At 63.4% G+C, this 15877-nt stretch overlaps 1 protein-coding gene across 2 annotated transcripts in view; it reads left to right on the top strand.

The window, feature by feature from the left end:
• The window catches only part of GEMIN5 (gem nuclear organelle associated protein 5), a 56921-nt gene that overhangs the window by 4854 nt on the left and 36190 nt on the right, over window positions 1–15877 (top strand). For both annotated transcript variants that reach the window (XM_075602165.1, XM_075602164.1), the window contains exons 3-5: window positions 10226–10380; window positions 11090–11271; window positions 13101–13252. In XM_075602165.1, the coding sequence (XP_075458280.1) occupies window positions 10226–10380; window positions 11090–11271; window positions 13101–13252 (489 nt within the window). The remainder of the gene's footprint in view (window positions 1–10225; window positions 10381–11089; window positions 11272–13100; window positions 13253–15877) is intronic.

The raw sequence follows: 15877 nt of genomic DNA, 5'->3' as shown, positions 1-15877 counted from the left end.
CGTGTGCCTGCGTGTCTACATGTGCCTGCGTGTCTACGTGTGCAGGGCCGGGGGGGGGGGTGAAGGGCAGGGCCGGAGGGGGGGGGGTGAAGGGCAGGGCCGGAGGGGGGGGGGGTGAAGGGCAGGGCCGGAGGGGGGGGGTGAAGGGCAGGGCCGGAGGGGGGGGGTGAAGGGCAGGGCCGGAGGGGGGGGGTGAAGGGCAGGGCCGGGGGGGGGGTGAAGGGCAGGGCCGGGGGGGGGGGTGAAGGGCAGGGCCGGGGAGGGGGGGGTGAAGGGCAGGGCCGGGGAGGGGGGGGTGAAGGGCAGGGGAGGGGGGGGGTGAAGGGCAGGGCCGGGGAGGGGGGGGGGGGGTGAAGGGCAGGGGAGGGGGGGGGGTGAAGGGCAGGGAGGGGGGGGTGAAGGGCAGGGGAGGGGGGGGGGGGTGAAGGGCAGGGGAGGGGGGGGGGGGTGAAGGGCAGGGGAGGGGGGGGGGTGAAGGGCCGGGGGGGGGGGTTGAAGGGCAGGGCCGGGGGGTGGGGGGCAGATCCGGGGGGGGTGAAGGGCAGGGGGGGGTGAAGGACAGGGCCGGGGGGGGGAGGGTGAAGGGCAGGGCCGGGGGGGGGGAAGGGCCGGGGAGGGTGAAGGGCAGGGCCGGGGGGGGGGAAGGGCCGGGGGGGGTGAAGGGCAGGACCGGGGGGGGGGGTGAAGGACAGGGCCGGGGGGGGGATGGTGAAGGGCAGGGCCGGGGGGGGGTGAAGGGCAGGGGGGGGGGGTGAAGGGCAGGGCCGGGTGAAGGGCCGGGGGGTGGGGGGCAGATCCGGGGGGGGTGAAGGGCAGGGGGGGGGTGAAGGACAGGGCCGGGGGGGAGGGTGAAGGGCAGGGCCGGGGGGGGGGGAAGGGCCGGGGGGGGGTGAAGGGCAGGGGGGGGGGGTGAAGGGCAGGGCCGGGGGGGGGGGGGGAAGGGCCGGGGGGGGTGAAGGGCAGGGGGGGGGGGTGAAGGGCAGGACCGGGGGGGGGTGGGTGAAGGGCAGGACCGGGGGGGGGTGGGTGAAGGACAGGGCCGGGGGGGGGATGGTGAAGGGCAGGGCCGGGGGGGGGGTGAAGGGCAGGGCCGGGGGGGGGGTGAAGGGCCGGGGGGGGGGGGGTGAAGGGCAGGGCCGGGTGAAGGGCCAGGGCCGGGTGAAGGGCCAGGGGGGGGGGTGAAGGGCAGGGCCGGGGGGGGGGTGAAGGGCAGGACCGGGGGGGGGGTGAAGGGCAGGGCCGGGGGGGGGGGTGAAGGGCAGGGCCGGGGGGGGGTGAAGGGCAGGGCCGGGGGGGGGGGTGAAGGGCAGGGCCGGGGGGGGGGGGTGAAGGGCAGGGCCGGGGGGGGGGGTGAAGGGCAGGGCCGGGGGGGGTGTGAAGGGCAGGGCCGGGGGGGGGGTGTGAAGGGCAGGGCCGGGGGGGGGTGTGAAGGGCAGGGCCGGGGGGGGGTGAAGGGCAGGGCCGGGGGGTGGGGGGCAGATCCGGGGGGGTGGTGAAGGGCAGGGGGGGGTGAAGGGCAGGGCCGGGGGGGGGGTGAAGGGCAGGGGGGGGGGGTGAAGGCCAGGACCGGGGGGGGGGTGAAGGACAGGGCCGGGGGGGGGGATGGTGAAGGGCAGGGCCGGGGGGGGGGGTGAAGGGCCGGGGGGGGGGTGAAGGGCAGGGCCGGGTGAAGGGCCAGGGCGGGTGAAGGGCAGGGGGGGGGGGTGAAGGGCAGGGGGGGGGGTGAAGGGCAGGGCCGGGTGAAGGGCCAGGGCGGGTGAAGGGCCAGGGGGGGGGTGAAGGGCAGGGCCGGGGGGGGGGGGTGAAGGGCAGGGCCGGGGGGGGGGGGGTGAAGGGCAGGGCCGGGGGGGGGGGGGGTGAAGGGCAGGGCCGGGGGGGGGGGGGGGTGAAGGGCAGGGCCGGGGGGGGGGGTGAAGGGCAGGGCCGGGGGGGGGGGTGAAGGGCAGGGCCGGGGGGGGGGGGGGGTGAAGGGCAGGGCCGGGGGGGGGGTGAAGGGCAGGGCCGGGGGGTGGGGGCCAGATCCGGGGGGGGTGAAGGGCAGGGGGGGGGGGTGAAGGACAGGGCCGGGAGGGGGAGGGTGAAGGGCAGGGCCGGGGGGGGGGGGGGGAAGGGCAGGGCCGGGGGGGGGGTGAAGGGCCGGGGGGGGGGGTGAAGGGCAGGGGGGGGGGTGAAGGGCAGGGGGGGGGTGAAGGGCAGGCCGGGTGAAGGGCCAGGGCGGGTGAAGGGCCAGGGGGGGGGGGTGAAGGGCAGGGCCGGGGGGTGGGGGGCAGATCCGGGGGGGGGTGAAGGACAGGGGGGGGTGAAGGACAGGGCCGGGGGGGGGTGAAGGGCAGGGGGGGGGGTGAAGGACAGGGCCGGGTGAAGGGCCAGGGGGGGGGGGTGAAGGGCAGGGCCGGGTGAAGGGCCAGGGCGGGTGAAGGGCCAGGGGGGGCGTGAAGGGCAGGGCCGGGGGGGGGGGGGTGAAGGGCAGGGCCGGGGGGGGGGGGGTGAAGGGCAGGGCCGGGGGGGGGGTGAAGGGCAGGGCCGGGGGGGGGGTGAAGGGCAGGGCCGGGGGGGGGGTGAAGGGCAGGGCCGGGGGGGGGGTGAAGGGCAGGGCCGGGGGGGGGGAAGGGCCGGGGGGGGTGAAGGGCAGGACCGGGGGGGGGGGGTGAAGGACAGGGCCGGGGGGGGGATGGTGAAGGGCAGGGCCGGGGGGGGGGGGGGTGAAGGGCCGGGGGGGGGGGGGGGGTGAAGGGCCGGGGGGGGGGGGTGAAGGGCAGGGGGGGGGGGTGAAGGGCAGGGCCGGGTGAAGGGCCAGGGCGGGTGAAGGGCCAGGGGGGGGGTGAAGGGCAGGGGGGGGGGGTGAAGGGCAGGGCCGGGTGAAGGGCCAGGGTGGGTGAAGGGCCAGGGGGGGGGGGTGGGGGGCAGATCCGGGGGGGGTGAAGGGCAGGGGGGGGGTGAAGGACAGGGCCGGGGGGGGGAGGGTGAAGGGCAGGGCCGGGGGGTGGGGGGAAGGGCCGGGGGGGGTGAAGGGCAGGGGGGGGGGTGAAGGGCAGGACCGGGGGGGGGGATGGTGAAGGGCAGGGCCGGGGGGGGGGGGTGAAGGGCCGGGGGGGGTGAAGGGCAGGGGGGGGGTGAAGGGCAGGACCGGGGGGGGGGGGAAGGGCCGGGGGGGGTGAAGGGCAGGACCGGGGGGGGGGGGTGAAGGACAGGGCCGGGGGGGGGAGGGTAGGGTGAAGGGCAGGGCCGGGGGGGGGGGGGGAAGGGCCGGGGGGGTGAAGGGCAGGGGGGGGGGGTGAAGGGCAGGACCGGGGGGGGGTGAAGGGCCGGGGGGGGTGAAGGGCAGGGGGGGGGTGAAGGGCAGGGGGGGGGTGAAGGGCAGGACCGGGGGGGGGGTGAAGGACAGGGCCGGGGGGGGGATGGTGAAGGGCAGGGCCGGGGGGGGGGTGAAGGGCCGGGGGGGGGGGGTGAAGGGCAGGGCCGGGTGAAGGGCCAGGGCGGGTGAAGGGCCAGGGGGGGGGTGAAGGGCAGGGCCGGGGGGTGGGGGGCAGATCCGGGGGGGGGTGAAGGGCAGGGGGGGGTGAAGGGCAGGACCGGGGGGGGGGGAAGGGCCGGGGGGGGTGAAGGGCAGGGGGGGGGTGAAGGGCAGGACCGGGGGGGGGGGGTGAAGGACAGGGCGGCGGGGGGGGATGGTGAAGGGCAGGGCCGGGGGGGGGGGGTGAAGGGCCGGGGGGGGGGGGTGAAGGGCCGGGGGGGGGGGTGAAGGGCAGGGCCGGGTGAAGGGCCAGGGCGGGTGAAGGGCCAGGGGGGGGGGGTGAAGGGCAGGGCCGGGGGGTGAAGGGCAGGGCCGGGTGAAGGGCCAGGGCGGGTGAAGGGCCAGGGGGGGGGGGGTGAAGGGCCAGGGCGGGGGGGGGTGAAGGGCCAGGGCGGGTGAAGGGGCGGGGGGGAAGGTGAAGGGCCGGGGAGGGGGGGGGGTGAAGGGCAGGGGGGGGTGAAGGGCAGGGCCGGGTGAAGGGCCAGGGCGGGTGAAGGGCCAGGGGGGGGGGGTGAAGGGCAGGGCCGGGGGGGGGGGGTGAAGGGCAGGGCCGGGGGGGGGGGTGAAGGGCAGGGCCGGGGGGGGGTGAAGGGCAGGGCCGGGGGGGGGGGTGAAGGGCAGGGCCGGGGGGTGGGGGCAGATCCGGGGGGGGTGAAGGGCAGGGGGGGGGTGAAGGACAGGGCCGGGGGGGGGAGGGTGAAGGGCGGGGGGGGGGGGAAGGGCAGGGGGGGGGGGGAAGGGCAGGGGGGGGGGTGAAGGACAGGGGGGGGGGGTGAAGGACAGGGCCGGGGGGGGATGGTGAAGGGCAGGGCCGGGGGGGGGTGGGGGTGAAGGGCAGGGGGGGGGTGAAGGGCAGGGCCGGGTGAAGGGCCAGGGCGGGTGAAGGGCCAGGGGGGGGGGTGAAGGGCAGGGCCGGGGGGTGGGGGGCAGATCCGGGGGGGGGTGAAGGGAATGGGGGGGGGTGAAGGACAGGGCCGGGGGGGGGATGGTGAAGGGCCGGGGGGGGGGGGGGGAAGGGCCGGGGGGGGTGAAGGGCAGCGGGGGTGGTGAAGGGCAGGACCGGGGGGGGGGAAGGGCCGGGGGGGGTGAAGGGCAGGGGGGGGGTGAAGGGCCAGGGCGGGTGAAGGGCCCGGGGGGGGGGTGAAGGACAGGGCCGGGGGGGGATGGTGAAGGGCCCGGGGGGGGGGTGAAGGGCCGGGGGGGGGGGTGAAGGGCAGGGCCGGGTGAAGGGCCAGGGCGGGTGAAGGGCCCGGGAGGGGGGTGAAGGACAGGGCCGGGGGGGGATGGTGAAGGGCCCGGGGGGGGGGGTGAAGGGCCAGGGGGGGGGGTGAAGGGCAGGGCCGGGGGGTGGGGGGCAGTTACGGGGGGGGTGAAGGGCAGGGGGGGGGTGAAGGACAGGGCCGGGGGGGGGGGAGGGTGAAGGGCAGGGCCGGGGGGGGGGGGAGGAAGGGCCGGGGGGGTGAAGGGCAGGACCGGGGGGGGGGTGAAGGACAGGGCCGGGGGGGGGGATGGTGAAGGGCAGGGCCGGGGGGGGGATGGTGAAGGGCAGGGCCGGGGGGGGTGAAGGGCCGGGGGGGGGGGGGGTGAAGGGCAGGGGGGGGCGGGGTGAAGGGCAGGGCCGGGTGAAGGGCCAGGGCGGGTGAAGGGCCAGGGGGGGGGGGTGAAGGGCAGGGCCGGGGGGGGGGGGTGAAGGGCAGGGCCGGGGGGGGTGAAGGGCCGGGGGGGGGGGGGTGAAGGGCAGGGGGGGGGGGTGAAGGGCAGGGCCGGGTGAAGGGCCAGGGCGGGTGAAGGGCCAGGGGGGGGGGTGAAGGGCAGGGCCGGGGGGGGGGGGTGAAGGGCAGGGCCGGGGGGGGGGTGAAGGGCAGGGCCGGGGGGGGGGGGTGAAGGGCAGGGCCGGGGGGGGGGGTGAAGGGCAGGGCCGGGGGGGGTGAAGGGCAGGGCCGGGGGGTGGGGGGCAGATCCGGGGGGGGTGAAGGACAGGGCCGGGGGGGGGGGCGGGTGAAGGGCAGGGCCGGGGGGGGGGGGAAGGGCCGGGGGGGGTGAAGGGCAGGGGGGGGGTGAAGGGCAGGACCGGGGGGGGAGGGTGAAGGGCAGGGCCGGGGGGGGGGGGGAAGGGCCGGGGGGGTGAAGGGCAGGGGGGGGGTGAAGGGCAGGACCGGGGGGGGGTGAAGGACAGGGCCGGGGGGGGATGGTGAAGGGCAGGGCCGGGGGGGGGGGGTGAAGGGCAGGGGGGGGGGTGAAGGGCAGGGCCGGGGGGGGGGGTGAAGGGCAGGGCCGGGGGGGGGGGGGGGAAGGGCCGGGGGGGTGAAGGGCAGGGGGGGGGTGAAGGGCAGGACCGGGGGGGGGTGAAGGACAGGGCCGGGGGGGGGATGGTGAAGGGCAGGGCCGGGGGGGGGGGGGGTGAAGGGCAGGGGGGGGGGGTGAAGGGCAGGGCCGGGGGGGGGGGGTGAAGGGCAGGGCCGGGGGGGGGGGTGAAGGGCAGGGCCGGGGGGGGTGAAGGGCAGGGCCGGGGGGGGGGGGGTGAAGGGCAGGGCCGGGGGGGGTGAAGGGCAGGGCCGGGGGGGGGGTGAAGGGCAGGGCCTGGGGGTGGGGGGCAGATCCGGGGGGGGTGAAGGGCAGGGGGGGGGGTGAAGGACAGGGCCGGGGGGGGGGAGGGTAGGGTGAAGGGCAGGGCCGGGGGGGGGGGGGGGGGGAAGGGCCGGGGGGGGTGAAGGGCAGGGGGGGGGTGAAGGGCAGGACCGGGGGGGGGGGTGAAGGGCAGGGGGGGGGTGAAGGGCAGGACCGGGGGGGGGGGGTGAAGGACAGGGCCGGGGGGGGGATGGTGAAGGGCAGGGCCGGGGGGGGGGGTGAAGGGCCGGGGGGGGGGGTGAAGGGCAGGGCCGGGTGAAGGGCCAGGGGGGGGGTGAAGGGCAGGGCCGGGGGGTGGGGGGCAGATCCGGGGGGGGGTGAAGGGCAGGGGGGGGGTGAAGGGCAGGACCGGGGGGGGGGGAAGGGCCGGGGGGGGGGTGAAGGGCAGGGGGGGGGTGAAGGGCAGGACCGGGGGGGGGGTGAAGGACAGGGCCGGGGGGGGGATGGTGAAGGGCAGGGCCGGGGGGGGGGGTGAAGGGCCGGGGGGGGGTGAAGGGCAGGGCCGGGTGTAGGGCCAGGGCGGGTGAAGGGCCAGGGGGGGGGTGAAGGGCAGGGCCGGGGGGTGGGGGGCAGATCCGGGGGGGGGTGAAGGGCGGGGGGGGGGTGAAGGACAGGGCCGGGGGGGGGAGGGTGAAGGGCAGGGCCGGGGGGGGGGGGGGGGAAGGGCCGGGGGGGTGAAGGGCAGGACCGGGGGGGGTGAAGGACAGGGCCGGGGGGGGGATGGTGAAGGACAGGGCCGGGGGGGGGGATGGTGAAGGGCAGGGCCGGGGGGGGGATGGTGAAGGGCAGGGCCGGGGGGGGGGTGAAGGGCCGGGGGGGGGGGGTGAAGGGCAGGGGGGGGGTGAAGGGCAGGGCCGGGGGGTGAAGGGCAGGGCCGGGTGAAGGGCCAGGGCGGGTGAAGGGCCAGGGGGGGGGGGGGTGAAGGGCCAGGGCGGGGGGGGGTGAAGGGCCAGGGCGGGGGGGGGGGTGAAGGGCCATGGCGGGGGGGGGATGAAGGGCCAGGGCGGGGGGGGGGTGAAGGGCCAGGGCGGGGGGGGGGTGAAGGGCCAGGGCGGGGGGGGGGTGAAGGGCCAGGGCGGGGGTGGGGTGAAGCGCCGGGTGGGGTGAAGGGCCGGGTCGGGGTTGAAAGATCTCTTCCCGTGCGGTTACTTACCTCGCACCGGGCGCTCCTCCTCGGGTTCCTCGGCGGTTCCCCCCGGCGATGCGGAGCTGAGACGCTCAGGTGAGGGGGTGTGTGGGCCCCGGCCCGTGCAGCTCCCGACAGAGACAGCTAGGCCTGAGAGCCGGAGCAGCGCGCGCGGGGATGGGGAGCTGGGGGCGCGGCCTCTAGGCCTGAAGGTGAGAGCGGCGACAGCGTGCTCTGGGGGGGGGGGAGCACCGGGAGAGCGGGTGAGCACCTGGAGAGAGGGTGCTCTGGGGGGGGGGGAGGGAGGGTGCTCTGGGGGGGGGAGGGGGGGGAGCACCGGGAGAGAGGGTGCTCTGGGGGGGGGGAAGGGGGGAGCACCGGGGGAGAGGGTGCTCCGGGAGAGCGGGTGATGTTGAGGTCCCGCGGAGTGGTGATAGGGGGTAGTTCCGTTGTTGCGGGCCAGCGGCCAGGAAAGGGGGGGGGGCGGACAGAGGGTGAGGAGGGGGGTGAGGGGCTCCGGAGCAGCATCGTGCGGTGGATGGTGGGGGGTGAGGGGCTCCGGAGGAGCATCGTGCGGTGGATGCATGGGTGAGGGTGGTGGGGTAGTTTTGGGTGTGCTCCGGGGATGTTCGGGTGAGGGGGGGGTGTGATGGAGCATCATGCGTTGTATGTTCAGCAGCGTGCGTTTGCTGTTGGTGTGAGGGGGGGGGTGATGGAGCATCGTGCGTTGTATGTTTGGGTGAGAGGGGTTGGTGATCGGCTGCAGTAGCGGGAGAGCTGTGGCGTGCGTTTGTAGTGTGCATGAGGTTGGGGGGGGGTGATGGTGGAGGGGGGTGCATGAGGTTGAGGGGGGTGCATGAGGTTGGGGGGGGGTGATGGTGGAGGGGGGTGCATGAGGTTGAGGGGGGTGCATGAGGTTGGGGGGGTGGTGGTGGAGGGGGGTGTTTGTAAGAGGCAGTGCGGTGAGTGTTAGGTGAGAGTCAGTGAGGGGTGGGACAGTGTGGTGAGGGGTGGGACAGTGTTGAGGTGGCGTGACAGGCCAAAGGTGCAATGCGATTGGCCCTAGGGACACAGGGCATGCAGACAAACATACAGACATTTCAGAAATATATAGTAGATATACACACCACACATACATATATACACACCACACATTATATATATATATATATATATATATATATATATATATATATATACATACACATATATACATATATACACACACACACACACACACCACACATATATACACACACACCACACATATATACACACACACACACACCCTGCAGCCCGTTTTTCTCACACACACACACACTGCAGCCCGTTTTTCACACACACACACACACACACACAACACACACACACCCTGCAGCCCGTTTTTCACACACACCCTGCAGCCCGTTTTATATATACACACACACACACACACACACACACACACACACACACCTTGGTGCTGTCTGGTGGCTCTGCAGTTGCAATGCCGGGCAGGCTGCAGCCCCATTGGATGGGAGCGGTCACGTGACCGCTCCTCTGCTTCCCCTCAGAGGTTTTTTTTTTTTTTTTTAAATGAGCTAGCAGCCCTTGTTTCCCGCTGCTGGCGGCCCTGATCGCGGCGCCCCTCTAGCCAAGCCGCGCACAGTTTGGGAAACACTGCTGTACCTGATTCGGCAGTCTGTGGTAGCAGACGTGAAGGTTTTGATAGGTGTGAAGCGTGGCCCCAGAGCAGGTTGAGGATTAGAGGATTAGGTGTTGCAAAAGCAAAGCGTGAGGGGTGGGACAGTGTGGAAGTATTAGGGCATTGGTGTTGGACGCAGGCCAATGAGAGGTGTGCGGGGGCGGGCATTGGACGCAGGCCAATGAGTCAGTGAGGGGTGGGACGCAGGCCAATGAGAGGTGTGCGGGGGCGGGCATTGGACGCAGGCCAATGAGAGTCAGTGAGGGGTGGGACGCAGGCCAATGAGAGGTGTGCGGGGGCGGGCATTGGACGCAGGCCAATGAGAGTCAGTGAGGGGTGGGACAGTGTGGCATTGGTGTTGGACGTAGGCCAATGAGAGGTGTGCGGGGGCGGGCATGGCCTGAGCAGGAGTGACAGGCCCAAGGTCCAATGCGATTGACCCTTGGGACGCAGACATACAGTGATTTCACAAATATATAGTAGATTGTGATTTTGGTACTTTTTGAATAGTGAACCTGTGTTTTGATTGGTTCTTACCTTACTATTTGACGGTCAGTTAGTTGGGCTTCACGTTTTGTCCTCTGCTTTGGATTCCTCCAGATGTGAGTGCACTGCTGCTACCTCCTGAGTATAGCCAGGACTTGTGACAGACTGGCGCCCCCGTTACATCTGCCATAGTCAAGACTTGCGACCGATGCGGGACTTTTGCGAGCACGTTGCCCATGTAATAGTTTGGCTGAGGACATTTCACATGATTCTGCCTATATAGAGCCTTATCCGATACAGTCCGATGCGACAGTTTTCGGATGAAAATGCCCCATTAAAATCAATGAGTATTTTGAGTCGAAAATGACCGCATTGGACTACATAGAATTACCCCTATAGCCTCTTCCATAGACGGGGTGCTCGGATGAAAGGTCCATATGGGACCTGAAACGTTGTCTTTCCACTGTTCTTGGCTGTCACATTAAAGGAGAACTTCATCATGAACTTGTGAATAGAGCTCAACATTGTGTCTCTATCTTTGAGGAGACCTGCACTTTGAAGACGTTGTTCGTCTGTTATGTTGGCTGCACACGCCGGATTCTCCTCGCCTGGGGCTGTTTCCCTGTACTTTTGGAACTGCCCTTGTAACCACTGCCATAGACCGTAATTGTGCTGCCATTTTTACATCTTCATGTCCCATTATCTTTATACTTGTATACACCATGTCCTGTACTCATACACTGTTGCATTAGTAGTGATGCTTACCTGTGCCTTTTTTATGCCTCAGGGGAGCTGGTAGGACATACAGATAAAGTGTCCAGCTTTGCTTTCTCCCACTACTCTGGTCAGTCTCACCTCTGTGCCAGTAGCTCGGACGACGGCACCGTAAAGGTCTGGGACACCCAGACTAAGGGCACAGTGACGGAGCACAAGCATCATCGGGTATGTTCCTTATAAGCCCCTGTGCAACAATGAAATGAGGTGTACCTGTGTTTTGCATGCTGAAGATCTCTGATTGTATGACGTTTGTGTTATGTTGTTGGAGTATTATCTTGTGTTTATTCCTCCAGATCAGCCCGTCTGTTACTCCCTTTGTCTGTAATGTATTTTGTTTCTAATGAATCAGTGGGTACAAAATGGGTACAAGATGAAGCAATTCTACCAAGAGTAATGCTACAAAAACAGGTTATGCACCTAAGCCGGGGGGTAGGTGGAGGGGGAAGGTGATGAACTTATTTACTGAAAGGGTAGGGGACTCGTGGAATAGTCTCTTCAGATGTTATAAATATGCAATATGTATAAAATAATGGTATAAAATGCCATCATGGGATTGAAAATGTCTTGGGACTGAAATAGCAAAGAAACGGGAACTTGATGGGGTTTAAAGTGCAGGGACGTCCAACTCCAGTCCTTAAGGGCCACCTACAGGTCAGCTTTTAAGGATATCCCTGCTTCAGCGCAGGTGGCTCAGTCAAAGACTGAGCTACTGATTGAGCCACCTGTGCTGAAGCAGGGATATTCCTAATACCTGACCTGTTGGTGGCCCTTGAGGACTGGAGTTGGCCATCCCTGCTCTAATGGATCTGGACAGATTTAGATGGGTCTGCGCTACGTATTTGCCTTTGATATCTCTGTCGATCTCTTGTCCCAGAGCACGATCTCTGCCCTGCACTGGTCGCCGCTGGTGAAGGACCTGCTGGTGTCTGGGGACGAGAAGGGGATTGTGGTTTGCTTTTGGTGTAACCGGAATGACGGCCAGCAGTTCTTCCCCGAGCCAAGAACTATCTTTTGCCTCGCCTGCTCCCCGCACCAGGAGGATTTAGTGGCAGTGGGGTAAGCATTTTGTTTGTTCCCTGTGAATAGTGAGGAAGAGGGGAAAAACAGATCGGATGTGAACAAGCCGTTTCATTCAAGAAATGCTTCCAGGTTTGGCCCCTAAAAATAGTCATACTCGGTCGTCCTTAAAAAAATATATGTCTAAACCTAATACACTTATACACACGTTATAGTGGGGAAGCTGTTGTGCTGCTTTTACTTTTACTTTCATAACTCACTTTGGTGCTCTCCGTGATCTTATTGGCAGTATGTATATACAGTGGCGGGAAAAAGTTTGTGAACCTCAATGATTCCGGAAAATTCCAGCGTTTTTCCATGATAACCTTCTTGAATCAAGTCTTTTCTTAAATATCCAATAGTGTTTTATATTAACCAATTCCATGTCTTTTGAAAGAAAATGGTGCATGAGTTAGACAATCAATGAGTAATTAAGAGTCAGGGTATGTGCGAAATAATTCGGTAGATCTGCAGGGGTGAGTTTGGGAGGCCCCACCCTATATTAAGATCAGAAACGTTGTGAGTTTAGTCTTCACCATACAGGTGAGTGGAAATACGTCATGACACGGTCAAAAGAAATCTCTGAGGACCTCAGATAAGCAGTTATTGATGCTCATCAGTCTAGAAAGGGTTACAAAACCTTTTTCTAATGATTTGGGGCTCCGCCAATCCACTGTCACACCGTCTACAAATGGAGGAAGTTCAAGACCACAGTCACCCTACCCAGGACGGTCGTCCTACCAAAATCTCTCCTAGAACAAACTGAGAAATCATCCAGGAAGTCACAAAGAACCCCAGAGTAACATCCAAGGATCTGCAGGCCACTCTCGCCTTGGGTAATGGGAGTGTTCATAACTCGGCTATCAGAAAAAGACTGATGTTCATGGAAGACTATTATTCATGGAAGGATAGCCAGGAGGAAACACTGTTCCCTAAAAAGAACTTTGCTGCCTGTCTAAAGATCGTACATAGATGATTTACAAGACTTCGGGAACAATGCTCTCTGGACAGATGAGTTCAAGGTAGAACTTTTGGGCCTCAAGAAGAAACATTGTTTTGCGAAAACCAAATACTGCGTTCGAACAGAAGAACCTCATACCAACCTTCAAGCATGGTGGTAGAGTGTGACGGTTTGGGGCTGCTTTGCTGCCTCGGGACCTGGACGGCTTGCCATCATTGACACGAGCATGAATTCTACATTGTATCAGAAGATTCTAGAGGAGAATGTCAGGCCATCCGTCCGTGAGCTGAAGCGAAAGTGGGTCATGCAGCAAGACCATCACAAAAGAATTACTGCAGAAGAAGAAATTCCACTTTTTAGAATGGCCTAGTCAAAGTTTCGGCCCTAAACCTCCTTGAAATGTTGCGGCAGGACCTGAAGCGAGCTGTCCATGCAAGGAAGCCCTCAAATGTCACTGAATTGAAGTAGTTCTGTAAGGAGGAATGGGCCAAAATTCCTCAAAACCGATGGGAGAGACTGACCAGCAGTTACAGGAAATGCTTAGTTGCAGTGGTTGCTGCTGAAGGGGGCGCCACCAGGTACTGAATCTAAAGGTTCACTTACTTTTTCACACATGGATATTGAATGTTGATTCATTTGTGAATAAAGAAATGATGAAAAAGTATCATGTTTTTGTGTCATTTGTTTGATCAGGTTATCTTCATCTATTATTAGGACTTGGCTTAAGATCTAATAACATTTTAGGTTTGAAATATGTGAAAATCCTAAGGGGTTCCCAAGCTTTTATCTCGCCACTGTGGTTCCATGGATTGTGTTGCACGTCCAGCAGCTGCCTGCTCTATACTCTGTCCTTTCTGCGCTCTCCCAGGTACAAGGACGGCATGGTCGTATTGATTGATATCAGCCGCAGAGGAGACGTCGTGCACAGACTACGGGGACACGATGACGAGATCCACTGCCTGGCCTGGAGCCCACATCCCCGAGAGGAGGAACTGCATCAGAAGCAGGACGAGCCGCCAGGTATTCCAGGCACCGCGTGCGCCGCTGGCTGCTAGTGTTACAAAAGCACGCGTGACGTATACAAGCACGGCCGCCGCATTCAGTATAGGAATGGCAGTGCTATATATTCTATTTTATCTGCACAATCTGTTAAAGTCCATTGATGTGACAACCTAATGTTTGAGACACAGGAATGTAAAGGTACTAAGTCAAAGTCTCAAGGTTGGCCCTGGGCTTGGACCTGGTTGTCCCAGCCCCGAGAGAGATGGCTATAGGCCATTGCTTTCATAGATTGTCTAATCCAGTGACATGCGTTAAACATAGAAGTAACAGGATTCAGGGCAATAGAAATGATCTCCTGATAATGTAAACACCCACAATGTGTTACGAGCCAAGATCCAAACCAGATCCAACTGCAATAGTTCCATCTAATTATTTTAACCCTTTTGGGTGCCCTTTAGACGCAGATACTACCTCCATGGGGGTCTGGCCCTCCAGGGGCCTCCAGACGTAGTAGCCACGCCCCCAAATACGCCTGCCCGTTTTTGTAAGAGAGATTGCGATCTGGGAGGAAGTGGAATGAAAGGAGGAGGACTCAAAGGGTTCATTCAAAAATCTCCACTCTACCCTCTGACGAGTGTTGTTCTGAAGGGGTGCTGCACGGGGAACTGAACATTAAATATAGATACACACGCTGACAGCAGCAGCGTTCACCTTCGGAGAGCTTTAGCAGAGACAATAGTCCTTTTTTTAAATTAAACTTTTTTTCATTTTCACTGCATTAAAAACATATTAAATGTCTCTGTAGCGGGAGCGAGTTAGAAGTATCTTAGGCACGTTCTATAGTGCCGGGCGCGTGCTGCGCCGGTTGCGCGGGCGGATTTTTAGTTGTCTGACATCAGTCAGCCTTTCTATACAAGGGCCGCGCGCGCGCACGGCAGGGAGAAGGGAGCCTGCGCTCAAGTGTGTGTGTGTGTGTGTGTGTGTGTGTGTGTGTGTGTGTGTGTGTGTGTGTTTGTGTCAACAAAAAACCTCCACCGTAGGCATATAGCCAATAAAGAATATCACTTGTGTCAAAGATTGCACAAAAAAAAAAATATTTATTAAACTTTTTCTTTTTTCTTTAAAACATCTTATTTAGGACTTACTTTCACTCACACAACCCATGCACACACATATACATACACATACATATACACACACATATATACATTACCTGCTGCTCCCGGCTCTATAGACAGGAAAAGCATGCAGCACGTGCGTTCGCATAGGAATACACGGCCGCATGCTGTATATAACAGCCCTTAGACCTCAAGGTAGGGAGAAGCAGTGGCTCAGTGAGTAAAGACCCTGACTCTGGCACTGAGTTTGACGCAGCGGAGCCTGGTTCAATTCCCGGTGTCGGCTCCTTGTGACAAGTCACTTTATCTCCTTGTGCTTCAGGCACCAAAAAACATAGATTGTAAGCTCCACGGGGCAGGGACTGTGTCTGCAAAATGTCTCTGTAAAGCGCTACGTAAAAACTAGCAGCGCTATACTAGAACATGCTATTATTATTGGAAAATGCAAGAAAAATGGCAAGTGTTTGCTTGGTATCTATTACTTGACATATGTTGTCACTTAATATTTATAATACAAATCTTCATTTCAAAAATGTTCCTTTATTTCTACAAAAGGATTTATTGTAGCCTTTTTAATCTTTTCCTTTTGACAGAGCGTCTCTGTCCCTCATGGTCACAACGTCACATTTCCCTTCTAACCGTGCACAGTGTAATTGACTGTGAAGTTGTTACCATTAGAGCAAATTAATAAAGGCAATAGAGAAATTCTTACAGATGGGGTCACTCGATTAAGGAGCTGATAATATATCACTTTGAAATCTATAATATCAGTATTAAGGGACGTCGTTTTAAGTTGAACTTATGATGATCAGCAAAGCGGATGCTGCAAAGTGACTGAAATCCGTCTTTCGCCCAAGTCAGGGTGCATGTCCGATAACATGACAGTTGCAACGGAGGGAAGCTAGCCAGAGAAGTTGGAGTTAGAGGGTGGGTTGTATGCGAGTTTTTAGGATTGAGATATTTGTAGCAAAGCCATCGTGATCGCTTAGGCCGAGTCACCGCTGGTGCTGAGTGCGCTCATGCTTGGAGAGCGCTCCAAGCATGAGTGCCGGGTGTCCTGCTTGTACGCTCGCGCGGGGGGGGGAGGGGGCATTGCGGGTAGTTCAGCGTGCGGGTAAGTATAGATTTTGTTTTGCTAAGCGACGATCGCGGCTGAGTGTGTGCACACGAGCAAAGCGTGAGCGGGAACTTGCATTGCGCCGCCCGATCAGCACCAACGGGGACTTAGCCGTACTCTTCGTAGGTGATTTACTGTGTTTTAAGAGAGAGGTGTCCGACTGGGGCCGTGGGTGCACGCATTGCCAAAATGATCAACTATGGGAATATTTAATTTTTTTTGTCGCACAGATTAATATTTGTGAACCACATTGTCTTACTTTTTCGGTGTGTGGCACAGACTGTACACACATCTCTTGCTTAAATCCACTGTGCAGTTCACTGACGCACACATAGCAGTGGCGTGCGTCGGCGCGCGCACACCCACACACCGCAGCGCTGACTAAAGCCCCACACTTGTGCTGACCCC

The sequence above is a fragment of the Ascaphus truei genome, chromosome 5 (genome assembly GCF_040206685.1).
Source record: "Ascaphus truei isolate aAscTru1 chromosome 5, aAscTru1.hap1, whole genome shotgun sequence".
NCBI classification, from domain to species: Eukaryota; Metazoa; Chordata; class Amphibia; order Anura; family Ascaphidae; genus Ascaphus; species Ascaphus truei.
Note: the sequence above shows the minus strand (reverse complement) of the source record. Positions and strands in the feature narration are given on the sequence as shown.